The sequence below is a fragment of the Zophobas morio genome, unplaced genomic scaffold (assembly GCF_036711695.1).
Source record: "Zophobas morio isolate AGI-343-1 ecotype UQ-CSIRO unplaced genomic scaffold, CSIRO_AGI_Zmor_V1 ptg000005l, whole genome shotgun sequence".
Lineage (NCBI taxonomy): Eukaryota > Metazoa > Arthropoda > Insecta > Coleoptera > Tenebrionidae > Zophobas > Zophobas morio.
In genome coordinates this window covers 6151503-6178938 of record NW_026972110.1, presented here as the reverse complement: position 1 = coordinate 6178938, position 27436 = coordinate 6151503, and the positions used below count along the sequence as shown (strand labels likewise).

At 33.6% G+C, this 27436-nt stretch overlaps 1 protein-coding gene across 1 annotated transcript; it reads left to right on the top strand.

Annotated features, from left to right (window-relative positions):
- Window positions 1-6913: 6913 nt before the first annotated feature.
- Window positions 6914-14727, top strand: LOC135122516 (inter-alpha-trypsin inhibitor heavy chain H3-like). Its single transcript, XM_064046739.1, has 13 exons — window positions 6914-7151; window positions 7203-7494; window positions 7542-7832; window positions 7885-7929; window positions 8182-8217; window positions 9688-9735; window positions 10854-10925; window positions 12798-12830; window positions 13419-13448; window positions 13707-13796; window positions 13880-13942; window positions 14020-14185; window positions 14245-14727. The coding sequence occupies exons 1-13, from the start codon at window positions 6993-6995 to the stop codon at window positions 14294-14296; spliced, it is 1377 nt and encodes a 458-aa protein (XP_063902809.1). The 5' UTR covers window positions 6914-6992; the 3' UTR covers window positions 14297-14727.
- Window positions 14728-27436: the final 12709 nt, after the last annotated feature.

Below are 27436 nucleotides of genomic sequence, written 5' to 3'. Positions count from 1 at the left end.
TATGACCTCTTATTTCTGTTAAATCTTATTTTGCAATAATTCCAAGTAAATTCAGTGGGGGAACTTAATTAAAATGTATTTAAAATATTAGCAGAGATATGGTTATTGTTTGCAGTCAAAGTTTTAAAATTGTACAACATGAAGTTGTTGTGTACGTGTGAAAGGGCCTTAACCGGGTTGGTGGAAGGTAGTTGAGGTGCGCATGCGTAGGACGGGATCGGTAGAGATAGTTAGTTTTGTAATGGTGGATCAATGTGTAGAATCTTACTCTTAGTAATAAATGTGGATAGAAAGGAAACGAGATCTATGAGAACCCACACCCAGACATAATAAAAGTGGCGACGAGGATGTTGGGAAGTGTGGAGCCGTATATTCCAGGCGAGAGTTTCCCTGAGTGGAGTGAGAGGTTGCAGCAGTTTTTTCTGCTGAATGACGTTACCGAACCAAAAAAAGTAGCGTCTCTTTTAACGTTTATCGGACCAGAGACGTACTCAATATTGAAGAAATTGGTGTTCCCGGCAGATCCGGCAGAGAGGAAGTACGTGGAGTTGGTGGAGGTATTGAAGCAGCATTTCGCACCAGAAATAAATGAGATAGCGGAGAGGTACAAATTCCACAGAGAAGACCAAGTAGAAAATCAAACCATTAGTGAGTACGTAGTACAGCTGAAGGCGAGGGCCCAATCGTGCAAATTTAGTGAATTTTTAAATGAAGCTCTGCGGGATAGGCTAGTTTTTGGTGTGCGAAACAGTCAACTGAGAGCCATTTTGTTGAAAGAACAGGGGTTGACCTTCGAAAAAGCGTGTTCGATCGCCGTGAACTGGGAAATGGCCGAAAATCAAACACAAAAGGAAACTGTCTTTAATCAATTTCGCATCAGAGAAGATTCTTCAGGTAGACGTGGAACTGGATCGTGGGATCTGTGCGGAAGATGCGGACGTAGGCATGATAGTCAAAAGTGTCCAGCTTTAGAATGGAAATGTCGCAAGTGCGGAAAGTTGGGTCATATAGCTAGATGTTGCCTGACTAGAAGTATAGGAAGAGAGCAATTGAGTAGTAGTAGCGCTTCCAGAAGAAGAAGAGATCCAGCATCTACGGTTATTCAAAGGATGTCAGACGACATGGAGTGTGACAGAGGTCAAGAACGAGACATCGAACTGAATATAGTGCAGAACGAGAAAGTTCAGCCGGTGAAAGTCAACATAGAAGTTGAAGGTATTTGGTTACAAATGGAAGTCGACTCAGGAGCATGTGCGTCGGTAATTAGTGAAGATACGTATCGAAAAAAATTTTTGTCGTGTCCGGTGGTAAAAACAAATGTTAATCTTGTGTCTGTTACAGGGGATAGGGTCTCCACTGTAGGAAAAATTCTTGTCAAGGTTAGAAAGCTAGGTCAGGGAAAAGAGTTTCCCTTAGAAATGTACATTATATGCAGTAGTAAACCGGTAGTTCCGTTGTTAGGGCGCACCTGGATGGATTGTCTGTACCCAGAGTGGAGAAATGCGTTAAATGTTGTCAGTAAGGAGGAGTCAGTAGGTAGTAATTTTAATTTAAATGATAGAAATAAAATTGTAAATGAAATCAGAGTCAAATACCCAAGAATTTTCGGCGAGAATTCAAATTCAGTCATTAAGCAGTTTAAAGCTGATATAGTTATGCAGGAGAATGCCAAACCAATATTTCATAAAGCATATACAGTACCGTTCAAATTGAAAGAAAAAGTAAGTCAGGAATTAGATAGAATGCTAGAAGTGGGAATTATAAAACCTGTATCTTTTAGTAGGTGGGCGTCCCCGATTGTAATTGTCCCTAAGAGTAATAATACCCTGCGCATTTGTGTAGATTGTAAGGTCACTATTAATAAATATATTAGGACACAGCATTATCCATTGCCAAGGGTAGATGAGATATTTGTTGGTTTAGGGGGATGTAAAATATTTTGTGTATTAGATTTATCAGGGGCGTATCAGCAATTAGAATTATCACAGGAATCACAGGAGTACTTGACAATTAACACCTGGAGAGGATTGTTCAGATATACTAGGCTAACATACGGTGTCGCGAGCGCGCCTTCTCAGTTCCAAAGCATAATGGATCAAATTTTGTCGGGATTGCCAAACGTAGTTTGCTATTTGGATGATATACTTATAGGAGGTTTTTCTTATGAGGATTGCCAGAAAAAATTAGAGTTAGTGCTAAAACGTTTGAATGAATTCAATGTTTGCATCAATATAGAGAAATGTAAGTTTTTTCAGCCTTCAGTTGATTATTTAGGTCATACCATATCCTGTCAAGGAATTAAGCCTCAAAAGGCAAAAGTGGAAGCTGTGCGAGAGGCTAGACCTCCTAAAAATGTCTCTGAATTACAAGCGTATTTAGGATTATTAAACTATTATCATAAATTTTTGCCTAATTTAAGTAGTGAATTACATGAATTGTATAAGCTGTTACGTAAAGGAGAAAAGTTTGTATGGACAGCTAAGTGTCAAAAAGTTTTTGATGAAAGTAAACGTCTGTTAGTCAATAATCAACTTTTGGAAATATATGATCCAAATAAACCCATAGTAATTTGTGCAGATGGGTCTCCGTATGGGGTAGGTGCTGTGTTATCACAGGTCGTAAATGGTAAAGAGAAACCCGTGTTATTTGCGTCAAGTTCATTATCGCCCGCAGAAAAGAATTATTCACAACTACATCGCGAAGCTTTAGCGATAGTGTTTGCAGTTAAAACGTTTCATAAGTACATTTATGGGAATAAGTTCACCTTATGTTCCGATAGTCAAGCTCTCCAAGAAATATTTAGTCCCAATAAAAGTACATCGGTGGTGGCGGCATCACGGTTGCAAAGGTGGGCAGTGTTGTTATCAATGTATGAGTATGAAATTAAGTATCGTCCGTCTAAGCAAATGTGTCATGTCGACGCGTTATCTAGATTACCTTTGGAAGTACCCACGGGAGTAGAGAATATTTCTATTAATAGATTAAGCATAATTAGTGATTTTGATATTAGTACAGAGGATATTGCCAGAGCCGTACAAAATGATTCCTTATTGAGACAAGTGTATAAGTATACATGTGAAGGATGGCCAAAAGATAAAGTATGCGATCGGTTACAATACTATTATAAGTTACGAAATAGTATTAGTACTCAGGATAAATGTTTATTTTTCGGAGATAGGTTAATAGTGCCGACTTCGCAGGTAGAAAATATTTTAAAGATTTTGCATAAGGATCATGAGGGTATAGTTCGTATGAAACTAGCAGCAAGAAGTATTTTTTGGTGGAAAAATATGACGGTAGACATAGAAACGGTTGTAAAAAATTGTGATATTTGTGATCAAACAAGTAATTTTAGAAAAGAACCGGTGGTATCCGGTTGGAAACGTACATCCAGACCACTAGAAAGAATACATATAGATTTTTTTCATTTTCAGCAACATACGTTTCTCATCATAGTTGATGTATATAGCAAGTTCATTGATGTTCATATTATGAAACGAACCAATGTAGAGGAATTGATCAAATATTTGCAAATTTTTTGTTCACGTTTTGGTTTGCCATTCGAAATTGTTAGTGATAATGGGCCGCCATTTAATTCGTGGAAGTTTGACTTGTTTGGGAAAGAAGATAATATTAAAATTACGAAAACACCACCTTACCATAGTCAATCGAATACATATGCTGAGCGTAGCGTACAAATAGTAAAAAAATATTTGTATAAATACTTAATGGATAGGCGGTTGTCAAAGTTTACGATTGATGAGAAAGTACTGAGGTTTACGTCTGCATATAATAGTACACCATCATCGGTGACAAAAGATTCACCCTATGACAGGATTTTTTCTTACAAAGTGAGAAATGTCGCGAATTCGTTAAATCCTAGGTATGGTAGTGTAAACAATAGACTTAAAGAACAACATGTAACTGTAAACGTAGGTAATAAGCGTCATTCGCCCGTAAGAGAGGTTCCTAAATATTGTAAAGGGGAAGAAGTGTTGTATAGGAATCACTTTAAAAGTTATATTAAGTGGTTACCAGCTGTTGTGGTTGGTCAAAGGAGTCCAGTCGTATATGTAATTAAGCTAAGGGGTCAAGTTAGAACAGCACATGTAAATCAGTTGCGTTACCCTAGTAAACACAGTACCATGTACTACGATAAATACGGTAAGATACTAACGGAAACTAATAAGGCTTTGGAAAGGCCAGGCGGCGAAGACGAAGTAGAGATACTTTCACCAAGGGGGTTACTTAGAAGATCCGAGCGTACGAGAAAGGCTCCTGATAGGTTTACGTTTAGGTTAAGTCGTTAAGTGTTATAGTAGGTAGGTTATGAATGTATGTTTTTAATAAAAAGCCGGAAAGTGTTGTGTACGTGTGAAAGGGCCTTAACCGGGTTGGTGGAAGGTAGTTGAGGTGCGCATGCGTAGGACGGGATCGGTAGAGATAGTTAGTTTTGTAATGGTGGATCAATGTGTAGAATCTTACTCTTAGTAATAAATGTGGATAGAAAGGAAACGAGATCTATGAGAACCCACACCCAGACATAATAGAAGTATCGACATTTAATAATTGTGTTATTAATTTTTTTGAGTGAAACAGTGTTTTCTACCGTTAGCGATGACAGTTTCGTAGTAACAAGTACGGACTCAACAAAAGAAGAATCTTCAACATACTCAAACGTAAGCTCAGTTTTTCAGTGTTTTATTGCTAATTTTAAATTGTATAGAATATTCAAGTTAATCCCCAAATATACTCTATGCAAATAAATGCAAATGTGACCAATCGATATGTGAGAACGCTTATCAGAAGCAAAGTACGAAATTTGATGAAAAAATCAGAAGAAGCAACATTCTCTGTGATATTGCCTGAAAATGCATTTATATCAGAATTTGAAATGGAAATTAAAGGAAAGGTTTATAAAGCGTATGTAAAAGAAAAGGAAGAAGCCAGGAAAATATATCAAGAGGTTTGTACTTAAGGATTATTGTTCTCCTTTCACTTTGGTTAACTTAATAATAATAATCTGCAATAGGTACTTGTTAAAAAAAATTCTAATAGGAAGGTGTGGTTTATCCTATTTTTTTCTAGTAGGGCTAAGCATGATTTAAGTCATTGTTCGTTTATAAAAATATATTAACAAATTTATTATATGTACTTGAAAAATTTAACACACTGATTCAGTTAACAGAAAATTCGATTAATATACCAAATTATGCCGAGGGAGCTATGAAAACACGATCAAAGACAGCCATGGATTTTTGAAACTTTATCTTTGATTGTTGCATTTTCAACTCAACTCAGTTATTAGAACTACTTTATTTCAGTGTAGACCTGACCCTGATTAACAAACAAATATATTCATAAAAATGGGAGAATATGCTTTGTGTCCTATACCACGAACTATTCGTGTTATTCAATTTATATTCATATATGTAAAATTTTAAATATTTTTTATTACTAAAAATGAATTAAAATAGTATATTACATATCGAGGGTGGTAAGAAGCTAATTACGAACGAAGTTTACACACGAGCGAGCGTAGCGAGCGAGTGATGTAATATGAGTTCGTAATTAGCTTACCACCAGAGTTGTGTCATATACTTTTTCTACGATCTATAATGAAGGATCACTTTCAGAAGAATTTTTTTTTGGGAAAGCAAATATTTATAGTTGCTATGGAAACTACCCAAACAGGCACGTAATATATATATATTACGTGCCTGTTCATTCATTACATGCCAGTGGGTGTAACTATGGTTTTACTATGAGGCTAGACAGTTCGTAATTCATGGATTACTATGTGGGAGTAGAAAAAAAAACTTAGTACCTAGTTACACCCAGTACTCAATTATTTACCTCAACAGGCTGTATCAAGTGGTCAAAGTGCAGCTCACGTTGAATTGAGTGCAAGAGATTCCAAAACATTTACAGTATCAGTGAATATAGAACCAGAAAGTAAAACAATATTTAGACTTGTTTATGAAGAACTTCTACAGCGTCGGATTGGACAATATGAACTTGTCATAAATGTTCATCCAGGTCAAGTTGTTAAAGATCTTGGAGTTCAGGTACTGTAAAATTTAAAATTTATTGCTGTAAATGATAAATTTTGTGTAATTAATTCAAGGTTTACATTAATGAAAGTAGACCTCTCACATATGTAAAAACCCCTTCTTTAAGAACCGGCAATGAAATAAGCAAAAACGATGAAAATTTGAATCCTTCCGCACAGATAGATGTTATTAACAATAATTCTGCGGTTGTAAAATTTAGTCCTGACATTAACCAACAAAAAACATTCGCTGAAAATCTCGGTGGTAACAAAGAAAATGGATTAGCTGGTCAATTTATAGTTCAGTATGACGTAGAAAGAGATCCTCAGGGAGGAGAGGTGCGTATTTTTTAGTCTACAGATTGTTTTATTTCAACTGTCAAATAACTTAGAATTATTATTATAGTTATATTATCTACATTTTTTAAAGGCATTATTCATGTTATGTGATAGTTAAAAGTATATATTTTACAACTCTGCCACTTCATTATGTCTAAGCAAGTTATTAAAACTTTTCTTTGAAAGATCCTGGTTAGAGATGGATATTTTGTACATTTTTTTGCACCTTCGGAACTGGAATCCTTACCAAAACATGTGGTCTTTGTATTAGATCATAGTGCTAGTATGACTGGAAGAAAGATGGATCAACTGATTGAAGCAATGCAAAACATTTTGCCACAACTAAAATCACAAGATTTATTCAACATAGTACGATTCGCTGACGACGCTTCTGTGTGGAATTTTGCAGAGAATAAATTTGTTCCCGTACACATGATTTCACGAGAGTACGGATTCCTTGAACAACATTTGAAGGTATTTTTTTAATGTTTAAAACACAAGACTAAAGAATGAGTTTAGGAAGCCAATTTACCGCAAGCGGCAAAAGCTACTAACAGAAATATAAAAAAAAGCCAAAAATATAGTGAAGAACAAATCCGACATGGGTCTTACTAATATAATAGCTGGTTTAGAAATAGGTTTGTTCTTGATCAAAAGAACACAAGAAAATACTCCCAATAAATATCAGCCAATACTTATATTTTTAACAGATGGTCTACCGAATGTTGGAATGGATTCTCGGGATGAAATTACCAATACAGTAACATAACATTGGAGACATCTTGTTAAAATAATAAGTGTAACATTTTAGGTAACCAAACTAAATTCAGGTACAAGCCGTGCGCCAATTTTTTCTCTTTCTTTTGGTTCTGAGGCGGATAAAAATTTCTTACAAAGGTTATCTTCGCAAAATTTAGGATTGTCAAGACATATTTACGAGGCAGCTGACGCTTCCTTACAATTGCAGGATTTTTACAGTACAATTTCGTCACCTTTAATGAGCAATATTACCTTTAAATATATGGATAGTGTGTCAGATGTGACCAACGTTCGTTATCCAATTCTTTTTAAAGGTTCTGAATTAGTTGTAGCTGGAAAAACAGGTAGATACAGAAAACTTTATATTGTCTTTGATTCTCTTCTCTTTTAGGAGAAAATTCCGATCTCTTGCCTCAGGTTTATGGTACCTGTACTACGGGACCTATGATTTTTAACACTACTCTTACAGAACCTGTTAGTCCAATAGAAAGACTTTGGGCGTATTTGACTGTACAACAAATTCTGAAACAAAGAGAAACAGTAGACAACAAAACTGAACTTACAAAGAAAGCACTCGATTTGGCTTTGAAATATTCCTTCGTTACGTCTGTGAGTTCCTTAGTTGTAGTTAAACCAAATCAAACAGAGGCAGTCGACAGTGAAACCGCAGCAGCAAAGTCATGTAAGTCATGGAAAAATTAAATAAAGCACCAAATTTAACACTTTTATTACAGCATCAGAACCTTTTAGCTTGTCATTACCGGGGAGCCCTAGTCACTGTAAGTATTTATTTAAAAATATGTATTTGACATTTAAAAAAACACACAAAAAGAATGTTTGTCGCATTATGAATTTTCTGTTAATTATAAATTTCTAGACAGTTTGATACCTACGTACTTTTTGGTTCAAGAACTGTAAGTAATTGTAAAGTCATTGTCGAATCTAGGTTCAACAGTTTATGAAAATAAATAAACATGATAACATTAAGGTAAATATCTACAATAAATCTGTATAATGTTTTCTCATTACAGTACCACCAGGGTCTGGACTTTTCAGAAATCCATATTGTAAGTAAAGGTGTTGGTTATTCTTAATAAATTACTATTTGTATGCTAAATGCTAAAGGTTAAAAGCACACACATAAAATTTAATGCAGATGCTTATGATTTTAATCGACTGATTGAATTATTAAAATAATTTCCAAAGAAGTTTTTACGTTTACAGAATATACTGTAAACTACGTAAAGGGCAATTCAAAGAAAAAATCCACTTTGAAACACATGACAGAATTTACTTGTGGATTTTGCAGAAACTATGAATCATAAAAACTTGTGTAAATTTTGTTTTTTTCTTTGTGTTATTAATTTCACGGTAAGGGTTATCAGAATAGGCATTCCTTATTCAGTAGGTATACAAGACTTTATCCACAAATTTTAATGACTGCTAACTGCCAATTATACAGAGTAAATCGGTCACTACCTTTTAGATTATAGGAAGGATTCTAAAGACCAATCAAGTTTTACATTCAGTTACTTACTATGGATCAAAACGTTAACTGGGGCCCTGGTGATCATGTTAACATTTATTATGCTTGACCGTCACACCACCGGACCACCGGTCTCGGGTTTGATTTCCACTTAGCCTTGTATTTGTGTATCTGGGTTTGGTTGGGGTGTTTTAACGGAAAAAGTAAATATATATTGTACATGGTGCAGAACTCATAACACCAATTCCACAAAAAAACATTTTATTTGCACAGAGAAAGTCACTAGGATGTTGAAATTTTCTGCCATAAACAGTTTAACTGTACAGTCACTCTAAATAACAGACAATTAATCTAGTAACGGCAAACAGTTAAAGAAGCAACAAGACTGACTGTAGTGACAGTTGAACTGTAGTCTGTGGTTGAACCAGCAATTAGACTAGACAGTTATTGAAGTGTTAAATTGTGGTAAATAGTTCGTGTTGCTTGACAGTTATAGTTAGTGTTGCTTGACAGTTAAATTGTCAACAATCCACAGCAAACATGCCAACTCCATTGAAGCAATAATCTAGCACTGTAATAATTTAAATTTTTATTTTTTTTTAATTTAGAAAGTAAATTTGAAATTAGCTCTAAACCTATAAAAACATGCAGGTACTTTATTTTGCAACACGTGTTTAATATGATTGCTATTTACTTTGTGACAACCGTGCTTTGTTGTAATAATGATGGCATTTAAAAAATGTGTGTTCCGAGGGCTACAAGTTATAAGACGCAGTAACATTTTGACATGTGTTTCCTTATATTGACATCAAAATTAATTTAAACATCATTAAAACGTTGACGAATGTTGCAACGTGTCCATAAATGATTTTGGTACTTATAATAATGTGTTCGAGGAAAATAATTAATGAAAGAAGTACCAGAGTTACCATTGATGGCCATCATTTATAGACAGGTTTATTGAGGCGATTTTGTCAAGCTTAAGACTGGATTGTCTAAACTCTTTAAAACTCTTACCATTTTTCTTTTCATAGTTTTATTTTTATTTCAGCAGCACGTGGGTTTGCGAGGCGTCAGAATTCCGCTATATTCTACAATAGTAAGTATCTGAATTAGTTTTGGCAATACAAAAACATGAAATTATGAAATAAGTATAAGATTTCATTTACCTTCATTTACCCATGTACCGTACAAAATACTTAAATATAAATTGGTGATAATATTTATATCTTAGGAATATCATCAATACTTAATATTAAATAATAGTAGTATTATTATTCCATTGTTTCGTCAGGCTTTTCAAAGAGAACAAAATGGTGTAAGGTTATTTAGACACAACTTCCCTCCCCTTTTTTCGAAAAATTAGGAAATTTTGTTTTGTAAAGTTTTATTTATTTAAGCACGCCCTATTTAAGTTATACTGAAAAAGGGAAACATTTGGGTCAGAGCAGAAGTCCCAACGTTTTACATAATCTCCTTACCCTTCAAAGCAGTGATGGAGAAACGAGATATCACCTACATATAGCACATAGTACGTTTTTTATGTATTCATCTAGATATTTTGAAACCTTACAGTTATCGAAAATTTTGTTCTTTAGAATTCTGTATGCAGTTCCGATATTCAGCTGTAATAACAATTATTTTAGACAACAAATTCACTAAAAAAAACTTTCTGTTACCAATAAATAAACATGATTTCAGTTATCGTTCTCATAATAATTGGGTTAATATGCAAAATTTGTGCTCTTTTGCTTTGCTAAATAAAGTGTTTCTTGGAGTTTTTGCATATCGATAAAAGAAGAAAAAACTTCTATGAAACACCGTTAAACATCGACTCATGTTCTCGTTGGAGTTAATACAGGGTGTTAATAAATGATTTACATCTAGAGGGCCGTGAATACGACCAAAAAATTATCGCTTCTGGCAGTAAAAGTTGAGTATTGACATCCTCCATCAATTTCGTGTCCAGGCCGAAAATAGGCTTCTATAATAAATAACTATTCTTCTAGAGTTCACATTTTTCCGTACCCTTTGTAATTTAACTATATAGTTGACAGATTAATTAGTCCAACAAAAAATCAAATGGAGCGGTACATTAATAAATGAATTTCATAGTCCACTATAGATGTTTAATAAATCATTTATTAACACACTATACTTAAAATATCTTACAATAATTGTGATACAATAGGTACATATATGTATTGATTGTTTCAGTGAGGCCGAGTTATTCACTCGGACCGGGTTATTCATTCAACAACTACATGTGGACGGATGATGATGATATTAGTAAGTTCTCAACGATGCGATTTTAAACAAGAAGTAACGATTGTGTTACACTTACCAACTATTTTTCTGAGATCTTTACAATTCCTATAATTTTAAATATTAAAATTATAAGTATCCGGGAACATATATTTTCTTAGATTGAATTAGCAAATTTCGTGAGATGTGCAAATATAAAAAAGTCCCAGAAAATTCAGCCATTTATTTCCGTTATTTGAAAATAGGCTTGTTTAAAAATATGTGTGGTTAGAATAAAATAATTTACTAATGATATTTTCATTTTTATTCCTTCCGATTTAGCCGGAACTGTATATTTATCCTTGATAATTGTAATTTTGATCTTCATTTTCAAAACAATTTAAGTACATTTCAGGCTAAAACGAAAGTGGGAAAAAAGCAAAAATATCGTCAGTAAATTCTTAATAAACATAAAATAAAAAAAAATACTGATGACACTTTCACTTTTTTATCATATACATATGCATACAAAAATTCAAATTACCACGATATCATATATAACCGTTCCGGGACTTTTTGCACTCTTGTATAGTCGGCCCACAGGAATAAGAACCTTTGATTAAAGTTTCAAGTTATCTCAAAGCGACAAAGGATCCCGTCGAATTTAAGTAATTTTTGTCATTCCCAATTCCATGGTGGATTAATATCATCGCAGCTAGATGTTTAGCCGAAGCTGCTAACTTTTGCGGTAAATCACTCAAATCTGACGGGTTTAATGTAGACGATATCAGTGGCGGCTCGTGACCTTTTGAAATGGGAGGACACAATTTGATTGATGAATTAAATATGAAGATTGAACAGGTTGTTATTACCAATTAATAGACAAAATTGTGTGACGGAAATAAATACAAAAATACATTCAATAAAAGCAAAAAAGTATTTGTACATACACCTTTTTGCCTTCGGTCAAAATTTTACGTTGAAGGCATCTAAAAGTTAATTTTGGACAGTTTTAAACGTTTCTTTAAAAACGTCAGTCGTTGGATTAATCAGACCTCGAAATATACCTGGATTTTGTGTCCACGTAAAACAAGTTCAAACACTCCACAAAATTTTATGCATATAATCAATCGGCATAATATACATATGTATGGCGATTTTTGTCCACCCTTGCGTTATGTGCCCGAATATTATTAATATGGACGGTGTGTAGTCGTTTCCGAATGTCTGTATTATCGAGAAGATTTCCCCATAATATTTGTCATACGTGTTACGTCTATTAAAATATCTATGAAAGTCTGTCGTTTTGCCATGAATAATTTTTTATTAATAAATCCGGGCTCTCCGTAAATTGTTCATTAAAATTTTACACAGAGGACGAAATATTCAACCGAATTCATTATTTTTATTTAAAATCAAACAATTTCATTCGCGCAGCATGAAAATTAAAAGCAATCGAGTTACTGCTTCTGGGCACTATCTATACTGGACCCAATTCCATTCAAATATCGCACATGGACGCTAGGTTTCCATGGCAACGGTGTAAACAAAACGTCTAAATCAGCCATGATTCGGTCTCCGGCTATCATCAGTACTTCAACATATCATATGATATCCAACAAGTCACAACGTCTTTAGATGTAAGTTAATGTTAGTTTTGATACATTTTATATAAGTGGAGCGAGATAAAAAATTAGTTTTGATAATTATAATACAAATTTAAGTATAATTTTTTAAATATTGAAAATTACTATTTTGGTATGTCCAATGTGTTTGTAGACGTTCTAAATTGGGGGGGGGGGGGCACTCGCCCTTTCGCCCCCCGGCACCAGCCGCCCCTGGACGATATATCTACATTCTCTTTGTTCGTTTTATTCTTTAAGTGTGAATAAATATTTAATAAAAAAAACTTTTCAGGTGAATTTTCGCCGATGTCCAGAAGATTCGGTCGTAAGTATATGGACAAAAATTACAGTTCAAGCAGTTATAAAATATTCGCCTCAAAAGATAGATATCAAAGTGTTGGTAAACTTGTAAGCGTTTTGTCAACAGGACTGTTTCTATTAATGTAAATACAAAAAAAAAAAGAAAACGAAACGATCTTATTAAGATTATATTTGCTTCTGGCAAAATAATACAACATTATAAGCAAAATATACGTGTTAAATAATATAACATCTATTTTAAACTTTTAGCTTTGTCTAGATAAACACTTCGACAAATATTTTGTCTGTTTTCGATGTTGTGGGGATAATCATTTTATAGCACACCAAATGATCAATAAGATTCCTACATATTTGAAACATTAATTTTATCAAGAATCTTTTGAAATCTTATGTCTATTAAATGATTCTAGAAAATCAGGACCCATACATCCGTCTAAGAACTTCAAAATTATGTAAAAGATACATTTTAAAATGTTGTGTTTGTCTAATATGAATTTACAAGTTTACCTTCCCTACTATCATTTGACTGTCATATTTTTTTCTTTTTTTAATAATATACCTAAACCATAAGATCTAAAAATATTTTTTTCAGCTCGTCATCACACAGCTTCAAGTCGACGAAGTAAGTACATTAGCATATTTTACATTTTACTAAATTTTAACAATAATCTGCATTGAAACTGCCGAAACTTTTTCACAATCTTTTATAGATCTATAAAACAAAATTCTGGTGTTACTGACTTATGTATATACGTAAGTTAACCTTTATGATTTAGTTAACTACATTGTCGCCGTTGTTAGCACTATGAACTAAAAGAATATGTTTCTAAAAAAATACAAAAGGTAACAAAGTAATTTCAAATTTAACGTCTATATTTAGGACCTCCATCTCATCCACGAAGACGATCTCGCATCGGGCACACCAGGCTTTCTACATCGACAACTACTGATACATCGTTGACACAGAGTGGTAAATAAACTTATAGCTTATTTCTATTACACAATTCAGCTATCACTTTATACTCAATTTATACATATCAATAACATTTTTAGAAACCCTTCCGCAATGGCTCGAGGATCTCAAGAAAAATAACCAAAGCATTATAACATCCCAAGGTAAATTTCAGAGCTGCTTCGTTTTTGTTTAAATTTGTCATTTATATTCTATTGTGACTGATTGGTTGTGGAATCAGGTTCATTCCAGCTAGGACAAAAAAGTGTAGTAACTACTCGGCCCAGCTGTCCCTCAACTCCTAAGAATACTACTGGTATTTGTACAATTATATTTGATTGCCCGGAAGTGTTTACGCTTCTTACAGACATCAACGTTTACCTAAAATACTTCTGTCCATTGAATAAGTAAGAAATCTTCTTTGTATAATAATGAAACTATTATCAATATTCACTTTTAATTTTAGATACGCTGGAGTGTGTTGCCCAGTGAAAAAAGGAGCAACGCCCAGTGCATGATGTAATAATAAAATCAGTTCTTCTCAAAATTGCTGTTTCAGCAATGTACCTCTTAACAAATAATAGACACTTAATTAAATACAATTCATTTAACATTTGACGAATTTAAGAAAATGAAAACCATGTAAAGTAAAAACAATGGGCGATTATAGTGTTCACATTATTTGTCAAGTTTTAGTAGATGTGCATATGATTACTTGAAGGAAGATTGCTGTTCCAACTGAACTATTGGATCATTGCATATAGATACCCTACTGTACATATAGTTCAAAATAATCGTCTAAAGTTATTTAAACAGAACTTTCCTCGCTTCTAAAGTACAGTAGAACAAATACAGCTTCTTAGAAAAATAATACTTACTATTGTATTTTGCTATTTTTATTCACTCTTTTTTGATAACCCTTTATAATAAAGAAATGTATGATACTGTATACTGTTAATGTACAAGTAAAGAAGCATGTTATGCAGTGGCGTAAATAACTCCTGCAGCCCCTGCGCAGTCAATAAATACAGGTACCGACAATTCAGGTAATCAACGGGACAAAATATATTATCAGTACATGTATCGTATTATAGCCCCTAGAAATACCTTACGTTTTCTAGGGGCTATATATCGTATACCTATACATCCAAATAAAGTGACTATTAAGCACGTACCCAGCTGATTCACCAGAGTAAGCGGCGAATACTAAAAAAATAGGGCTAGGCGGTTGAAATTTATGCGCTGTGTATGGACCACTGCAGGCCAGTGGCTCGCAACCGATGTTACGCATCGCCAAGAAAATATGAGAAAACTAAGTTGATGATTTTAAAATCTATTATTATAATGATAATAATATTACTTTTAATAATTTTCAAGTGTCGCTCTCGCTGTAAATTATTAAATATGATGCACAATTGGAAAGCCAGAAGCGAGTAAGGCAAGGATGCACCGGCCGCACTTCAGACGGGTAAATAGGATGAATAAATCTCGACCGCCCAGCTTTATTTATAAACAACGACGTCGTAAACACTTCGCAATTTGACGTTTTTGGGCTAGGTTACCGTGCGTGATATTCGACGTCCCGCGTGCTGTTGAATGCGCCAAGGTCATCAAAAAAGGTTATGAGTGCAAAAAATGTATTTACAGCATATTATCAACGGGAATACATACATGGAAGAATGTTACGTAGACATTTGTTTGATTTGAATGAGTTTATCGCCCCAAAACAGATGACTAAAATTATTCATAAGCCTCAATTGAACAAAATATTCTGAATGTTATTATTATAATTCTTACCTTATCGTTATTTTATTGTTATAAAGACGAGCGTATTCCCACATTTTCTAGAAAATGGGGTAGCTCGTGCTTGATTTGATCAATAATAAATTGACCGATTCGTTAATTTTTTTGAGTCACAAATGCAAATCCAAAAAATATGAATGGAATGATAAATTACAATCACAGACTCATCATATTTTCCACACTTTGGATAGGATTTATTCGGGAAACTTTTGAGGTGATGTCATCAATTTTTTGGAGGGGACAAGTAAATATATTTTGAATAAAAACTTATCATGCTTATCATAACTGTAAACCATGTGCAAGATTTCAAAGCATTCAGTTTTGCAGATTCCAAATTAAATGTCAAAATGTTGTTTCCTAATTTTGATTTTTTTCCAAAAATCTGGACGTTTCGGGTAAAATCTCAATTCGGAGTCATAAACTACATGTATAAGACTATGCTATTTTGATACAATTGAAAACCCATTTACTATGTACAATTTTGAGGTGACGTCAACACATTAGTGGTGGGGATGATTAGATAAATTTTTGTTAGCGTTTTTCCAATCTACATGATATACCTAGTACAAATACAAAATTTGACAACAATCGGCCCAGTACTTTCTGAGATTATCTGTCTAATATAAATGGGGGACGGCAGACAAACGGACAGACGGACAGACAGACGGAAACGGGAGAACTATTTCTTCGTCCTCTAAGGGTCATGATAAGTCGAGAAAATGCAAAAGTAGAGAGTCAGCCGACGAACTCGATTACAATACTTCCTTTGCACGCTCGGGAAGTAAAAACTTATGGTAATTTATATAAATAAGCTAAAAAAACCCATCACGAAACGAAATCGATTGCGAGACCTGGACTTTTTAATAGGTAATGAAGCTAAATAAGTAGTGATTTTGTGTTGATTTGCTTACTACTTTTTTTAATATAAGAGGTTTGGTTGATATAGTAAGAGATGGAACCTGTGAAGATTGAACTGATGACAACAAAACAAGGTTTTATGAAACCAAGCCTTGATGTAAAGCCAAATAAACCAAAGAGTTAGGTAGTTTTGTCTAACAGCGACGGCCAATTTAATATTACTCTTTATAGAATTTATTGTTAAGAAATAAACCTATTGGTCTGCCCCGGTACAACGTCAATGCGTTTTCAAGTATGACCGGTGACTCATCATCGCCGACGGAGGCGTTCGAGAAAAGAAAATCTAGAAGGGGGTCTCCGGAAGTCTCGAATCAGCGATCGCGAAGTCTCCACAAGGAACGCGTGTCTCTTTAATTAGAAACCACCGTCGGAAGCGGTCAGTCTCATTGATCTAATGAAGGAGTGGATGGAGCCTTGGATACGTTTCCATACGCGAGAGAGTGTAATCAACATAAGAAAGAAATAGCTAGAGCGGTTATGCATCAGTGGGGAAAGAACGGCTGACCACGTATCACGTGCTGGGTGGCAAGAATCGCTTCATTTGTACGGGAATTAATACGTTTTCTTACGAATTTGTTCAAACAATCAATTATAACAAATAATGAAAACTATATTTTTACAGTTTACATTAAAATAATGTGTAATGTGAAACAACAACAATTCCACCCTCGGGAACGATTCATTTAGTTAACGAGTCAAGTCCGGTCAATGTTGAGAGAATCCAGTCAAGTTGCGCCGGAATTATTTTGCGCTGATTTTAATTCTCGATCAACATAACACTGGTGTCGGAAGTGAGATTCCAGGTTAATAATTGATCTACGGGCAAATTGGATAAGAATTCTGAAGTTTGATGCCTGTTGAAACTAAAGCTCAAGCTGCGGACATGGAGGAACAAGTAAAGCAAATCATGGCTATGCTCACGCAAATGTACGAAAGAAATAAAACAATGGACGAGAAAATAGAGGCAAGAAACAAAGAAATGGTTGAAAAAATGGACGCAAGATACCTTTGTATCTTGCGTCACAAGAACACACATTTGCAAGTTATGCAAAATGTTCTCCGAGAAAGTGTGGTCTTAATGGACCAAAAGGTGAAAGATGAAGTCGATCATCAGCTAAAGAGTGAATTCGAGATCTCAGTCCAAGAATGTATGGTAGATCAAATGAAAACTATGGAAGATAGAATGTTGAGTAAAATGAAGAAATTTGAAAAAATAATAAAGAATGCAACAACGACTGGTTCATATAATGTGACGTCGGCCCTTAGAAAAATTCAGACACCCACCTATAATGGTCAAACGCCTTGGTAATCTAATCACTAATCATTAAAGAGATGCAGTTTTAGGCCAGGCGCCTCCCACCACTTTCCGTCAGCAGCGTCCGCTGTTATTGCTTCGCTTCGCCCGTCGGTGCACGGTGAAAAGTATTATTGCATTTCAAGTCGTTGTTTGTTTTTTCGTAACAAGAAACGTCGTTTATTTTAAGAAAAGTGTTCGTTAAAGTGAATTTAGTTAAGCATTGCGAAAGTTTCTTATTAATTTTGATCTGCCATTCTATTTACGTATATTCACTTTGTTGGTTTCGACAAAACCTCAAACTTTACCGTTATTCGAGGATTTAATTTGAAATTTTCAATATTTTAAAATTCTCAAGACAAAATTTACAGATTTGAATGACGGTGAAAATAATTCTGTGTCGTTTTATGCCGAGAAGACGACAAGCTGACATACGTCCACGAAGTCAATCAAATGTGCGACGAACTACCTCAGGTGCAAATTGCAATGATTTATTTCATGGGTAATTCGGATACGGAAGTTGATCAGCGTTGTGCTCATAATCAACGTAATAGTCAAACATTGAAGCGAGACATTGGGTGGTATGAATAAAACTGAGTAGATACTCATATTCGAAGTACGAAGTACCTACTTGCAAACATTGTATCTCCCCGGACACAAATTGAACATCTACCCGTTTTGTGAGCATTTAATCTAAAAATGAGTATCGGTGTGGCAAATGACTATTTGTCCTTATAAATAATAAATTTAATGTAATATATTTTTGTTTCCTTAAGAATACAAAGTTAACAAAGTTAGTTGAGTTACAAAAGTCTCTTTTGCTCCACGTTGGCCACCAACGAGCGATTTTCAAGATTTTTGTGAAACTTTGCTGGTTTTGAATTTGAATTTTCTGTCCTCGATAGTTGATGCTCAGCAAGAACCACGGGAGGGTGTGGAGCAGATCTCGCTAGGAAAGGAGAGGGCTAGGATTTGTTAAAGAGGGATAGAACGTTATACAGTACAATACAATGGAAATACAATACAGGTACCTACAATCTAACTAAGGTATGCGAACTTAAAATCGGGACTATAATTAATTTCAACAATTTTTGTTTAAAGAAGCAATTTGCTTAGTGCTGTATTAAATATGACGTTTAGATTGTGATGATGATAATTTATTTTTAACCAAAACTGTCATATTAGCAATTACCCCACTAAAAGAACTTGAAAAAAGAAAATTAATAAATTTAGTGTATGACACGCAGCCAAAGATTACTCCATATTTGGTGGTTAAGGGATTAAAAAATCATGTAATTGGGAAAACCACCGTGTATAGAGTTTGGGAAACATTCGATGGAGATGGTGGAATAGAAAGGAAAGAAGAGTCTGGAAAAAAAAAGAAGAAAATTAACGGAAGGAGAAATTCGGAAGATTGTTAAACTTTCAAAGAAAAATAGGGGGACTGCATCGAAATTAGCAAGAAAATACCATGTGTCGGATCGGCATATATCGAAAATATTAAAACAAAAAAGAATTAACCGTCATACTAAAATAGATGCATGGAAATCGACACCTGAACGACAAGAACGTCAAAGAGCCAGACTAAATGTCCTATTTTCTGGCGATTTCAAACTCAGTGGCAAAAAAGACATCATTTATGATTTTTCTTTCCAAAATGACAAAGCGTCTTCAAGTAAACATTATTTGGTCATATTTAAAAATAAAGTACTTATATTGCGAAGAAAACTTGCCAGATTCGACATTTAGGCAATTGGAGCAGCGAATAAAAAAGAAAATCAAGGAATTTGACGAAAAATACTTCAAGCGATTGCTGTGGAACAACCGCAAGAAAATTAATGAAGTGGCTGTTAATGGAACATCGAGAGTTATTAAGAAATAAGTTTATAAGGTTATTGTTACACTATTGTTTTTCGTTTGAATAGTAAATACGTTTGAAAAATAGTCCCAATTTTAAGTTCGCCTACCTTACAATACAGAATACACTACAGATACAGATACAATTCAGATACAATACAAATGCAAAGTTAGTAGCCAATACACCACCGGAAGAAATTGCACCAAAAATTGAGAATGTTGCAAAATGAAAACCCAAGCAAATGCACCATGAAAACAAAGCATTTGCACCACTGGAGCTAAATTGGCAAGGCCCAAGTTAAGTTAGTAACACATACAATATACAGTACAAAATGCTTCAATTACAAAAGTTACAATATACAAATTTCTCCACGTTTGCCACCAAAGAGCGATGACTTTGCTCGCTCGTTGCTGTTGCCCAGCAAGAACCAAACAATACGAGGAGGTCTGGAGTGCGTCTTGCCATTAAAAGAGAGGACTAAGGTTTGATAGCATGGGTGAAGGACACCGTATTTTGTAAATTTGGACGCCGTACTTTAAAAATGATGAATACGGTATTTTGTGAATTATGAACGCAGTACTTTGTATATTTTAAAGGCGTACTTTATCAGTCCTGAATGCATGTTATTAACAACATATTTAAAAAAAAATCGGGCATTTTTGGAAAAATATCCACTTTCCTTCGTGTTCACAGCACTTAACACAAAACATTTTCGCTAATATTTATTAACAATAAATTAGAAATTCGCGAACACGTGCTACTTTTAACCCAAAACGAAGCTCCAATGTTGCTGCTACCAGACCGGAATCAAAACTGAACAGAAAGGATCGAAAATGTGACCTTTTATCTGGTAGCTCACGTGACAGTGACATCATCGTACGTCACGATGAGATTGCAAAAATTATTTTTCATATTTTAGATCAGAAATTGTACATTTTCGGGGTTAATTTAACAAAGTTTAAACAAACTAATTTGTTTTTACTAACCTCGTGTTCTTAGGAAAACGGATTTCGGTTTAATTATCATATATTGATAGTTATCATAGTTGAACATTATGAATTGTATTAATTATGTTTAAATTTTATTTAATTATATCGCGAAAATGTATAGCTTTGACCCACCAACTTCAATCGTTTCGAAAATTTATCCAAAATGTAAACATTGTCGACCAAACGAATCACGGAATCCAATAAATTAAAACTGAAGTCGTACTTACCCTGTTTTCGGTCCTTTTCGGAAAAATATCCATTTTCGTTCGTGTTCACAGCACTAACACAACATATTTTCCGTAATATGTATTAATAATAAAGTAGCAATTCGCTAAAACGCTCCACTTTTACGCCGAAATGAAGCGACGATCTTGCCGCCATCAAACAGAAATACACGTGACCTTTATACAAGTAGCTCAGGTGACATTGAAGTCATCGTACGTCACGATGAGATTGCAAAATTTATTTTTCATATTTTGGCCGGGAAAATGCACATTTTCGGGGATAATTTAACATTGTTTAAACAAATTGATTTGTTTTTAATAATTTCGGGCTTGTAGGCCAACGGGTTTCGGTTTAATTATCATACATTAATGCTTATCATATTTAAACATTATAAATGATATTAATTATGTTTAAAATTTATTTATTTATGTCGTGAAAATGTATAGCTTTGATCAACCGATTTCAATCGTTTCGAAAATTTTCCCAAAATTTAAATATTGTCGAGTGAACGAATCACGGAATCCGATAAATTAAAACTGAACTCGAACTTACCCTGTTTTCGGTCCTTTTCGCGTTCACAGTACTAATACAACACATTTTCACTAATATTTAAATATATAAATTAGAAATTCGTGAAAAGAGCCCTACTTTTAAGCCAAAACGGACTCTGATGACGTCATCGTACGTCACGATGAGATTGCAAAAATTATTTTTCATATTTTCGCTCAGAAATTGGACATGTTCGGGGTTAATTTAACAATGTTTAAACAAACTAATTTGTTTGTGCTAACCTTGTGTTCTTAGGAAAATGGTTTTCGGTTTAATTATCACATATTAATAGTTATCATATGTAAACATTATGAATTATATTAATTATGTCATTTCTGCAACTCTTGAGTTATTTTCTAAAATAAATTGATTGATCCATACATTTTTTTGTCACTGTAAAAGCAAATCTAAAAAATATGAATGCAATGATAAATTTACGAAAATATACTGATGATATTTTGCACATTTCAGATAGGATTTATTCGGCAAAATCTTGAGATGACGTCATCAAGTTTTTGGGCTTGATAAACAGATATATTTTGATTAAAAACGTACCATGTCAAACAGTAACTTCAAAACGTCTGCAATAAATCTAAAAATTTAGTTTTGCAATTCTTGAATCAATCAATAAAAAAATAAACTGACTCAGTGATTGATTTTTTTTGAAACACCCCCTATAAGCAAAACTAAAAAATATGAATGGAATGATAAATCACAACTATAGTCTCATCCTATTTTGGATATTTTAAAAAGGATTCATTTGGCAAAATTTTGGGCTGACGTCATCAATTTTTTGGAGGAAGTAAGTGTATTATTTTGAATACAAATTTATTATGCTTATCAGATGTTTAAAACATCTGCAAGATTTCAAAGCATTCGGTTTGCAGATTCAAAATTAAGTTGTAGGTGAAACGAAGTTCACGGTAATTCAGTGTAATACTAATGATAACAGTATTGTATTCCTAAATTTTCGGGAAAATGGAGTGAACCGTTCCCGATTTAATCAATAAAATAAATTGACTCATTCACCCTTTTTAAGAAATTTAAAAACTGCTAATGCAGGGATAAATCACAAGTGAAAACTCATATTTTGCATAGTTCAGAGAGGATTTATTCGGTAAAATTTTGAGATAACGTCATCAATTTTTTGGTAGAGATTAAATGAATAAATTGTTCTTAACGTTATTCTTAAAATATTTACAAAGTAATAGAGCATTTGGTTTTGTAGCTTCGAAGTTAAATTGCAAGATATTGTTATAGTTTTAATTTTTTTTCTAAAAATCGGGATGTCTAGGGTCAAAATTCGTCACGGATTCACACACCACAAGTGCAGGAGTATCTTAAGTACTTTATAAAATTTTTAAAAACTTGATATTACAAATTTTAATTAGCGTTTAACCATCTACATGATATGCCTAATTTTACAACAATCGGTTCGGTCGTTTCGGAGATTAGGTGTCTAATAAAAATGGATACAGACGTCAGAAGGGCAGACAGACGGAAACGGGAGACCACTTTTTTCGTACTCTAGAGGTCATGACACGCCGAGAAAATATGAAAGTGGCAATTCGCGCGATGAATTCGATTAGGTAATTCCTTAGCTTACGCTCGGGAAATAAAAAGCAATAAGTCTCGCTTATAGCTTAAAATCTTAAATTAAATGTAACTATTAAATTGAATCACTTATTAGTAGTGTGAACTTAGTGAAATAAAAATGCAAATACAATATTTAAAGAAAATATTCAAGTATCCCGGCGCATCCACCATATTTGAAGGCTTTTTTTACTTATTGTGTTAGTCCAGGCTGAATTCTGATATTTTATTAGCCACAAAATTTTGTAGGTAAAATTGGGGTCTTCTTCGGTGTCATTCGACAGCCAATTAAAATAATTTATCCGTTTTTCGTAATATCGGTGAAGTGAGGGATCTATCCTGTTGTACTGATATGGATGAAGTCTCTGGCCTGTAATAGTTTTATTTATTGTGTTTGGGTTCACTCCCAACTCTCTGCGAAACATTTCTTGTCGGACCGTCAGCCACCCTCCTTTAACTGCGGAGTACATGTGGTCCCAGAATCACCTCAAACATGGGCCTGGGTTCCTATAGGAAGCAAGTTGATCGTTTCCCGAAATTTCCTCATTCGCCTGATCACATTTACTGTGGGATGCTTTCTTACCCGCTAACACTTACTATATATTCGTACGACCACAGTGACATTTCTCTTTGCATTCGCCAAAAACCAGGTACATATCAGGACTGCGACCATTTTAAAACGATTTTTTTTTACTATTCCCTTCAGAAAATTGATCCAGTGAAATCATTTACATTTCTACATGACGACCAAAAAGAATTGAATTTCAGCGATAATTGTACACCAGTACACCAGGCTAATTTTATGGACTGTACAGAACGATTTACAAATCAATTATAATAAATGTAAAGTAATGTCTTTCACCAGGAAGTCCGCTACCATACAATTTGAATATAAAATTAATGATATCTCATTAAACGTTGTGATGGATTTGTAGATTTAGGCGTAATGATGGACACAACTTTATTCTTTGGACCGCATATTGAGAGCATTACTTGTACTGCAATGAGAACATTAGGCTTTATTATTAGGAACTCAGCGGATTTTTCCAGTTCATTTTGTATAAGGCTGTTATTTTATAATTTAGTTAGATGTAAGCTAGAATACTGCAGTATGATATGGAATCCTCACCAACAGATTTATATATGTTTAATAGAAAAAGTTCTTCGGAAGTTCTGCAAATATTTGTATTTTAAAATGTATTGGGTATATCCTCAGCGTCACTGTGACCAAATTCTTTTGTTAAATATGGTATGGAAAGTCCCTTTACGCTAGGAGGAAGGTTGCCAGTCTAATATTTTTACAAAAAATAATTATGGGAGAAATATCTTATGATAAGTTATTAGAATATGTTAAGTCTATGTATGTCTAGACTTAATAGTAGGACACTTGTACCATTTTACTTTGAAGTTACTAATACATTTCACCACTTTAACAGGCCGCTAATAACATGTTTATTATTATTATGAGATTTGGCATTTAGTTGAAAATGATAAATAATAAGACTAATGCCAAATTTTTATTTACCAAAGGTAAGTTTCAATTTTTAAAGACACAGGAAACTTTTGCTTTCTATATCTTTGTCTTGTACACACGAAGATGACAACTCCCGTACTTTGCTTATATTTTTGAAAGTAAAATCTTTTAAAGTCAGAAAGAATTCCGATGCAGTTGCATTTATTTCAAAACATACCCTCGTGACACACAAAAATGTTCAAATTGCTTCCATGCAGATTCTTATGCAGATTCTTTTGATTTTTTAGTATTAATTTGAGTCAAATTAGTTATTTACACATCGATTTTGCTCAAGCAGCTTTCGCTAAACCGGCCGGAAAGTATTTTTACATGATTTTTACTTTCACTGTCTATGCTGCCATGCAAAAATAAGCATAGAAACAGATCCAGAAAATATTTGAGTTTGGAATAGACCGATCAATGTACTTTTTTTTCAGGAAATAGTTTGCAAAATATCCGCTCGTGCAAATCTTGCAGTTTTCTCTCGTGCACATTCGCGCAGTCGAGAAAATTAAAATTGTGGACAATTTGACATGCACTTGGGATATTACTATTGAAAATTTTTACAATTTTTGATATGTCAAAATGTCGATTTTTGTTGATATGTACCGTCTCTTTTGCATCAGGTAAACATTGGAACTTCATCAAACTATTACAAATACAATACAATCATAACTTTTTACATTCCAAATGAAATAATATTTAATTAAACCCGACCATGGGCGAGAGAAATATTAATAAAAAGCTTATTAGTACTAGTTATTGTGTTAATGAATAATGTTATTTAGTTGTTCAACCTAGCAAAAGAATTAACTTTAAGATCACTGTAACTACCAAAATGTGAAAAAAAATTTTTGTACTATTTTTTCCAGACTCACAAATTGATTGTTAAGCGCGTAGCGAAAAGTGAAGCCGCTATTTTCGAGGCACCTGGTACATTTAACTTTCATGCTTATAAGTTATCAGAAATAAGACAACTACGTATCTCTTGTTCAACACCTTATTTCCTACGTTCTTCGGAAACGTGTTTATTGTGTATATTGAAATACAGAGAAACGGGACTAGTTGGAAATTGTGAGATTAAAATGTGAAGGTTAGAATAGCTCGTAGCAATTTACTTTTGTCCTAAAATATTTCAAGAAACAGGACTGAATTTCGTAGCACCAGCGCTTGTGAAATGTTTATCGAATAACTTTTCCTTTTAATTGTTGAACTTTCTGTAATGTAGTTGTGTTGGACAGTCTATTTAACTATTGGTTAATTTTAAGCTACCTCCTCGTTTCATAGCTTCTACAGTATGAAAATGTGGGTCGCTCTCGTTTAGGTCTGTTTGTGATATGTAATTTATCTGTGGTCTGATCCGTCGAAACAACAATCGTTGTGAAATTTAAGGCCTATTTTAGGAATATCGTGTAATCAAAATTTCCTGATAATCCCCTCCAACAATTTAATGACGTTATCTCAAAATTTGGTAGGTAAATCCGGTTTAAATTTTGTAAAACGATAAGCTTCTATGATTGTAGTTTATTAATCCGTTTAGAAAACAATAAACTTTTTCAATAATATTTTACAATTTAACTTGGAAATACAAAATCGAATACTATTAAATTTTGCAGATATTCTAGTAATTAGTATATTAAATTACTACAATTTTGAAAAGCCTGTTATTATGCACGAGTGTGTGAATCACAGTGTGTATCATTGCATTAAATAAAAAATTTGTTTATTCAATCTGTTAACGCAATTTTAAAAAATCATATTTTGTCAACTGTGGAGGTATGCAACTAAACTTACTTGTAGAATCACTTTCAGAACTGTTTCGATAAATTTTAAGCACACAAACATAAGATAAACAATTTGAAATACACGACTCTATTTCACAACCTTCATTAAAACAGGAATGCAACGTTTTTGAAACAACACCTGCCGCTAAAACAGTACCTATTTGGGAAATACAAGGATTCCCCACAACAGTCACGCAATATTTATGAGAAGAGCGTGTGCATAACGGAACGGTCTTTGTAAATTGGGATTTACATGTCAAGTAAATAAAGAGAAGAAATTTGTTCATAACGTAACAGTCTTTGTAAGCAGGGATTTACATGAAAAGTAAACCGTGTTAGAAGTAAAAAAATAATTTTAGAGTTTTTTTTGCAGTTTTTGTAAAAAATTCTTTCGTTTGTTCAAGCCTATTTCTCAAACATTTTTTTTTTTTGAAGTTCCTAACTTTTCTTATAAACACACTAGTTGTAAACATCTAATTATATAAGATCTACTTTTGTGCATTAATTGCTATCAGTGATAACGATGCTAGAACAGTGAGTAATGGCAGTGGGTAAAACCAGCAGTTTTTGTTCGTAGAATTTGTATACGCAAAAATAACTTATGTTTGTTATTACTAGACCATTTCCTAATTAAAGTAATCACGTCAGCTTATTCGAGTTGTTTTGAGTGATGCCTTACTCTTCCAACGACATGTACAACTCGTTAGTGACATGTTGTACCAGTCCTTTATATAACAAAATTGTCGAGTTTTTAAATTTTTTGCTAATTTTGTCAAAGTTTTACTATTAAAATTAAATTTAATTATGGTTATCTAAAAGTAAATTAGTCTGATGAATAAGCCTAAATGCCACAGCAAAATTACATCACTAATTTAAATCCCCAAGAGAGTATTTTTTTTGTAAATTTGGGGTTGCTTTTTCTCATTGGAATCAATTGCCAGAATGGGTATGTATGTCTTATTCTGTAGGTATACAAGACTTCATCCATTGCTTTTCAATTAGTTTTCATGAGTACTGAAATATATTAAATAAATGGATCACTAGCTCTTAAATTATTATTAGAGTTTTCTTTACTTATATTCAATGAACTCAACCTTGGAACATCAGTCGAACCTGTTCTTTTACTTGTTTA